General features: G+C 47.0%; 1 protein-coding gene across 3 annotated transcripts in view; it reads left to right on the top strand.

Annotated features, from left to right (window-relative positions):
- The window catches only part of NCAPG2 (non-SMC condensin II complex subunit G2), a 49039-nt gene extending 41746 nt beyond the window's left edge, over positions 1-7293 (top strand). For all 3 annotated transcript variants that reach the window (XM_074366629.1, XM_074366630.1, XM_074366631.1), the window contains 3 exons: positions 784-884; positions 1952-2051; positions 6905-7293. In XM_074366629.1, coding sequence (XP_074222730.1) covers positions 784-884; positions 1952-2051; positions 6905-6956 — 253 coding nt within the window. In that variant the 3' untranslated portion in view covers positions 6957-7293. The remainder of the gene's footprint in view (positions 1-783; positions 885-1951; positions 2052-6904) is intronic.
- The last annotated feature ends 447 nt before the right edge of the window (positions 7294-7740 follow it).

The following is a 7740-nucleotide window of genomic DNA, read 5'->3' on the forward strand; positions in this document are numbered from 1 at the left end:
CGTGACCTCTCCGCAGCTGGAGCGCTGCTCCCTTCACTCCCCGCCCCTCAGAAGGGCATCTTTCTCCTAAGAAACACATTCCACACAATTTTTTTCTCATTTTATCAGCAGTTAAAAATATTAACACTATACTTCAAAGAGAGATTGTAACTTTCTGTGAAATATATTCATCCAGAGTCTCTGGTTAGGGTTACTGTAACTGAAGTTCAGTTAGAGGGAAACACTTTGGCTGTTAACGTGCACTAAAACTCTTCCACAATGCGCCCTTCGGAAATGCTTGACTTGGTTAAACTGCGCTGTGGTTTTCACTCGGCACACGGCTGCTCCTCGTTCCTCCGGGCCCTCTGTCCCGTGACCCACACTCTAGGGTCTCTGTGGCGCCTGCAGGGCTGCGGGGCCACAGAGCAGTAGTGCTTGCCGGGGTCCAGTGCCAGCGGACAGTAACGGCAGATGTGTCCACCGAAAACTTCAGAGAGCGTCACTTTTAGCAGCAGTGAATTATCTGTCGGCAGCATTAAACCCTTCCTGTGTGCGTTGTGAGCATGCAAGTAGCTTTTTCACTTTCTAGGACGTCCAGGGACTCCTTCCACCACTGTCACCTGCCTCCAGAGTCCCCGAAGTGAGGGGCTTGCTTCACAGAGGTGGAAGGAGGTAATCAGCCTCCCGTGGTGCCTGAAAACTGGAGCTCATGGTGGTTCATGGACCTTGGCTGCATTTGTCTTTGTATAAAGTATTGGAATATATACTGTGGAGTAACTTCTGGTGTTTATTACATTTTTGCAGGTCATTTTTAGATGAATTGAAGGCATGTGTCACTTCTGACGATATTGAAGGCATTGTATGTCTCACAGCTGTTACACACATTATTCTGGTTATTAATAAAGGTTGGTTACACTTCCTGTCATGTTGTCTGGGCCCTTGCTAGGCGTGTCTTATGTAGAACTGTGGGGGATATCTGGGAAGAGGCCCCTGCTGGTCAGGCTCTCACGTGCTCTAGATGCCTGCTGCCCCAGGCGTCCACTGCTGGCTGCCAGCTCACCCTCTGAATGCAGTTCCCGTCCGCGTCCCCCTGTGGACCTGCCACGTACCCTTCTCTGTGCCTCGGAGCTGAGCTTCTGTTGACTTGTCATGTATTACCGTTGTTGTGTGTGCTTAAAGCTCTGAATTTGTGCTTGCTCACGGTGGTATGTTTTGGTATTAACTTTGATGTGTCTGCTGTTTTGCTTGAGCTTTAACCCTGTCTATTCTGATTTCCCAACCAGTTGAAAAAGTATAGAAAAATAACTGGAGATACCTATGAAAGGCTTATCTCGGTGTAAAACACAGTAATGTCCCTGTAGATGGACTACTGTTAAGTTTCTGTATTTTTTGTTCAGTTTTACTAAAGTTGAAATTGTTTTCTGAGTAACGTATTACACATAGAGCATGCTTTTCTCAGGACAAGCTCCACCCACAAGCCTGAATGCATAGTATGGCTGCACACTGGTGACACCACAAATGTCTAGCTAGTCTGACCCAGGAAGACTTGCCCGAGGGAGCCCCTGGTGGTGATCAGCAGGCTGGGGAGTGCGGAGGGTGTGGGACAGAGGCTGGGCCCTGGGAGCCCTCGTGCCACACAGATGATGACCCTGAAGTGTGTTTCTTGAGGGGCGCAGGTGAGCGTCAAGTCTGATGGCCTACGTAGAACTCCTGGGGCCCGGGCTGCGGGGACAGAGCTCACGGGGCCGTAGGGCCCCCTCAGAGCTGGTGAGGTGCTTTCATACACATTCAGTGGTCCTTCTGACCCCTTTATGGGGGATTATTACTGGTCCACAGGTCAGTAGGTGGGTTTACTCAACGGGGAGGGTAGGAGGCTCAGTCCTACTGAAGCTGCACCCATGCAGACAGAGCAAGTGTGCTTTTTGTGTGGAGTTCAAGTCTTTTTCTGTCTTTAACGTACCTTTCCCCACAGGTAAACTTAAGAGCTCAAAAGTGCAGGATGTTGCGGCGACTGTTCACAGGAAACTGAAGGCATTCATGGAGATCACTCTGGAAGAGGACAGCAGGGAGAGGTGAGCACGGCTACACCCCAGGTCTGGTCATCTGAGGACCACTGGTTCCCCTTAGGTGTGTTTCAGATCACGCTTTCATTTCCGCTCATTACAGCCAGGTAGAAAACTGGGGATTGAAAAGATGGAAACATTTTTGTTGGCAAAACTCCTTGAGCATATGTTTAATTTACTTCCTCATTCTGTCTTTAGGAGCAAAAACAAAACTGTCATTTGCAAAATTCTACTCTAGAAAAGTAAGGGCATACACACTCATTTTATATGGCTTTAAACCTAGACAGATTATTTTTGGTGGCTTGCTGTATTTTTGAAACCACGGGCGTCCCGGAGACATAATTACCCTGTTTACAAGTATCCCCATTGGGAACGGGAAAGCCCCCTCCAGAGGCTGGAGGGCTATGCATCCCTTCTTACCTGCTGGGTGGCTCGTCGCTGCCACAGGGCCTGCTTTCTAGGAATGTGTTCACTGGGCTGTTTTTGCTGCTATATATACTGTTTCTGTCATGCTGTGCAATTTACTATAGACTTTTGACCGGACCAGCCAGAGAAGCAGTGTTCTCCTGCAGTTTTCTGAACATTATATGGTCGAATGTTACAGGGCTCTGAGCCAGGTGATTAGTTTGTTCACCTGGAAATCAGCTGCTTCCCATAGCTACTTTCTGCCCTGGAGAAGGGCTTTCAAACTCCTGACTGCTCACTTACGAACAAGGACCTCTTCCTTCTCCATCTGTGTGCTTCTCTCCCCTTTTGTTGTCTTGTGGCATCCAGCCAGGCCCCCAAGACGGCACTGAGAAGGAGCGGTGGTGGGGCACACTTGTCTTGTGTGTGACCTTGGTGGGAAGGCTGCTCGTCTCCCACCAGGAGGCACATGTTGGCTGTAGGTGTTCTTTATCAGGTTGAGGACGTCCCCCTGTTCCTAGTTTGCAGGTTGCTCTTGTCCTGAGTGAGTGTTGGGTTTTGTTAAATGCTTTTCTCATCTACTGATAGGATTGTGTGATGTTCCTTCTTTAGCCAGCTGATGTGGTAGGTTTTGCATCAGCTGATTTTTGGGTGTTGAACCGGCCTTGTATGCCTGGCATGAATCCTACTTGGTCATGGTGTATACTTTCTTTGTACACTGTTGCGATTGATTTGCTAATATTTTGTTGATTATTTTTGGATCCATGTTCATAAGAGAGATTGGTCTGGTTTTCTTTTCCCGTAATGTCTTTGTCTGGCTTTGCTGTTAGGGAAATGCTGGCCTCATAGAATGAGTTAGGAAGTATTCCCTGCGCTTCTGTATTCTGAAAGAGACTATAAAGAACTGGTGCCACATGCAAACCAGTGAAGTTAGAACACTCCCTCACACCATACACAGAAGTAAAATCAAAATGCTTAAAGACTTAAACATAAGACAGGACACCATAAACCTCCTAGAAGGAAAAATAGGCAAGACATTTTCTCATATAAATCATAGCAGTGTCCTCCTAAGGCAGTCTACCCCGGCAATAGAAATGGAAGCAAAAATAAACAAATGGGACCTAAGTAAACTTACAAGCTTTTGCAGAGCAAAGCGAACCATAAATAAAACAGACAGCCTATGGAATGGGAGAAATTATTTATGAATAATGTGACTGACTAGGGTGTAATTTCCAGACTATACAAACAGCACATACAACTCAATAACAGAGAAACAAACAACCTAATCAAAAAATGGGCAGAAGACCTAAACAAGCAATTCTCCAATGAAGACATGCAGATAGCCAATAGGCACATGAAAAAATGCTCAATATCGCTAATTATCAGAGAAATGCAAATCAAAACTATAATGAGATATCACCTCACACCAGTAAGAATGGCCATCATTCAAAAGTCCACAAACAATAAATGCTGGAGAGGGTGTGGAGAAAAGGGAACCCTCCTACACTGCTGGTGGGAATGTAGTTTGGTGTAGCCGTTATGGAAAACGGTATGGAGATTCCTCAAAAAACTAAAAATAGAGTTACCATATGATCCAGCAATCCCACTCCTGGGCATATATCTGGAGGAAACTCTAATTTGAAAAGATACATGCACCCCAATGGTCATAGCAGCACTATTTACAATAGCCAAGACACAGAAGCAACTTACATGTCCATCAACAGATGACTGGATAAAGAAGTTATACACACACACACACACACACACACACACACACACACACACACACTGGAATACTACTCAGCCATGAAAAAGAATGAAATAATGCCATTTGCAGCAACATGGGTGGACCTACAGATAGTTGTACTGAGTGAAATAAGTCAAACAGAGAAAGAATAATACCATATGGTATCATTCGTATGTGGAATCTTAAAAAAAGAGAAAAAGGACATAAATGAACTTATTTGCAAAACAAACAGATTCACAGACATAGAAAACAAACTTATGGTTACCAGGGGGGCAAAGGGGTGGAGAAAGATAAATTGGGAGTTCCAGATTAGCAGATGCTACTATATATAAAATAGATAAACAAGGACCTCCGGTGTAGCACAGGGAACTGTATTCAATATCATGTAATAGCCTATGATGGAAAAGAGTGTGAGGAGGAATATATATGTGTGTACAGGTGAATCATGCTGTACACCGGAAACTAACAACACTGTAAACCAGCTATGCTTCAGTTAAAGCGAATAGAAAAGAAGGAAAGAGTTGGGATGGCTTCGTCCTCAGATGCCTGGCAGAACTCCCCAGTGAGTCATCTGGATCTGGTGCTTTCTCCTTCAGACTTTGGGATGGATGGAAGCCTGTTCAGATTGTCTGTTTCTTCCCCAGTCGGTCTTGGTAGACTGTGCCTTTCGGGGGTTGGCCCGTCTCGTCGAGGCCATCTGCTTTGTGGGCATAGTGTGTCTTGAGCGTCCTTTGAATGCCCTGTAGTGATGTCTCCTCTTCCACTTCTGATGCTAGTGATTTATGTCTTCTCCCTTTGTCTTTCAGCCTGGCTAGAGGCTTATTGATAGCATTAAGTTTTCAAAGAATCAACTTTCGGTTTCATCGACTTTCTCTGTCGATTTCTTGTTTGCGGTTTTTTGATTACTGCTCTGATTGTTACTGTTTCTCTTCGTCTGCCGGCTTTGGGTCTACCCTGCTCCTTTTTTCTGGTTCTCAAGGTGGAGGCTGAGATAAGACTTTAGGAATTTCATCTCCTCTGACAGGCCCCTCGGTGCCGTAATGTACCCGCTAAGCACAGCTTCTGCTGCATTGCACAGACTTTAATGTTATGTTTTTGTTCTCATTCAGTTAAAAATACTTTAAGATTTTTCTTGAGGTTTCTGCTCTGACCCATGTGTTATGTAGAAGTGTGTTGTTTAATCTCCACACACGTCAGGATTTTCCAGTTATTTTCCTGTTCCTGGTTTCTAGTTTAATTCCACCTGGTCTGAGAGTAGACGCTGTGTGGATTGCTGTTCCTTTAAATCTGTTAGGATGTGTTTCGTGACCTAGGGTGCGTCCTGTCTCGGTGAGCGCCCACGCAAGCTTGAGAGGAGCGTGCGCGGTGCTGCTGCTGGGTGCGGGGCCTGCGGGGATCGGCTGTGTCCTCACTGACGCTTTTCTGCTGGGCCTGCCCATTTCCGACACAGGGTTGCTTTATATACCTTGCGATCCCCACATTGGGAGCACATGCGTTTAGAACTGATACATCGTCTTGGTGAACTGACCCTTTTATTGTTACGAAAGGTCCCTCTTTTTCTCTAGTAATGCTTTCCCCCGTGATGTCCATTTTGTCAGGCATTAAGCCAGCTCCCCAGTGTCCTTTGGTGAGCATTTCCAGAGTGTTTGTGGCTTCTGTCAGGAGGCAGAAGCCCCACAGTGACTATGACACTGAAGCGCAGCCACGAGTCCTGTCCGGGTGCTGGTGTGATGGACTGTGGGCTCGAGAGGGTGGCGGCGAGCTCTGGGTGACAGCAGCACTGCCCTGTGGATCACACACGTCCAGGGCTAAGCTGGCTCCCGGACGAAGTCCTCAGACCTTGTGCTGGGACCGCTGGACGTCTCATCTCTGGGGGACGGAGGAGCTGTCTGTAGGGAGGTGCTGAGGGAGAAACCGGGCCAGAGCTGGCGCTCTGCTGAGTCCCGCTGGGGCCGCGTAGCCACTGGCTGGGCAGCCACCCCATGGGGCCTGGAGGGCAGTGCCCTGCGGTGCCGCTGTTCTGTCCAGGCCTCCCGGGGAGGGCTGGGCCCTGTGGGAACCTGGCCCCGGAGAGCATGTGTCTTCTGCGGGGGTCAGAGCCGAGAGAGAAAGCCCCTCCCACATGGGGAATGTCCCTCCGGCGCCCGCTGACCAGGACCCGTGCCGTGCCTCTGTGAGCCTCAGCTGGGCACTGGAGCGGGGGCTTGGGTGTCCTTGGTTGTGAGCCAAACACATGCACTCAGTTATATGCTTTATTCTAGAGACTGGACTGTTTACTGTACAATTTCAAAAGGACATTTGAGGGAAAAACCCAACAGACTCTAGGTTTTATGAACTTGTTCTATTTCTAGGCACGTGGGGAAGAGGGAAGTGATACTCTGATCTGGAGGAAACAAGACTGTATATTTCTGAAAACACTTGTCAGTGCAGACATGAAGCAAGGTCATCAGAATTACAAACTAGATAATTGCTAAGTTATTGTCATAGGACATGGTAAAAATCTCAGAAATGCAAGCATTTTACAAGATTCCTTTGTTACAAACACCATTTCTAAGGTGAGAACTTGACTTGTGTTTAGTTAATTGAGAGGAAAGAGGGCTTAGAAGTTCAAAACTTACCCTGCGGAAAAGGAAAGGGTATTAACAGAATTTAAACACCGAGCATTTGTCACTGGTTTCCGTAGCTAATTCCTTCTTTCTTTGTGTTTCAGATTTCTCTATGAATCATCATCAAGAACTTTGGGAGCACTTTTGAATTCATAACCAAGGCCACATCTTTGGTTGTGTAAAAATAGAGAAAAAGGACTTACAGAAAGCAAAATGAATGTGTATTTTCCTAGTGTTTTTAATGTCAATACCCCATCAATAATGAAAGCGTGGGATTTATTCGGGGTGGGTGTGGGTAGAAAACTCGGAAGTCCTTACGCTTTTGCCCAGTGCCTGTGTAAATAATATACGTAACGTAAAGGACTCCAGGTATCATGGTGCGGAAACCCACGGTGCAAAGATACTTTTCTAGCAAACCTAGCTGTTTTTAAAGTGACTTTTATATTTAATGATTGCTTGCAGACTACAAGTAATAAAGCAATGACAACACCTATTTGTGTGTTTTAAGATGTTGGTGTGCATTGTCCCCTTCAGGGACAAGGGCTGCATTCTGAGGTGAGCCTGCCTTCCTCCCAGGGGGAGGGGTGCCACAGACGGAGCGGCTGGGCCGGCGGGGGTGGGCTGCCCTGTCCATGACCCCGCCTCACCCGCCCTAGGCCACCGTGGTCTCCACACGCGGACCCCGTCAGCCACTGTCCAGGCCTGATGGGAGGAGAGAGTGGCTTCAAACCCATGCACGTCCTGTCCTCAGACCCCAGCAGATGAGGAGAGAAGACCAGTGCTTCAGTGCCTGTTCCTCTAGGAAGGCAAGAAGTGGGCTATTTACCGCACTTACTGAGCATTTAGGATTCTGAGAACTGGGAGGTAAGGTGGCTTCCTTTAGCTAACTTTGAACACATGACTTTCTAAACACCTTTGCTAACTAAGCTATACTTTATAT

Source organism: Camelus bactrianus, chromosome 7, assembly GCF_048773025.1.
Source record: "Camelus bactrianus isolate YW-2024 breed Bactrian camel chromosome 7, ASM4877302v1, whole genome shotgun sequence".
NCBI lineage: Eukaryota > Metazoa > Chordata > Mammalia > Artiodactyla > Camelidae > Camelus > Camelus bactrianus.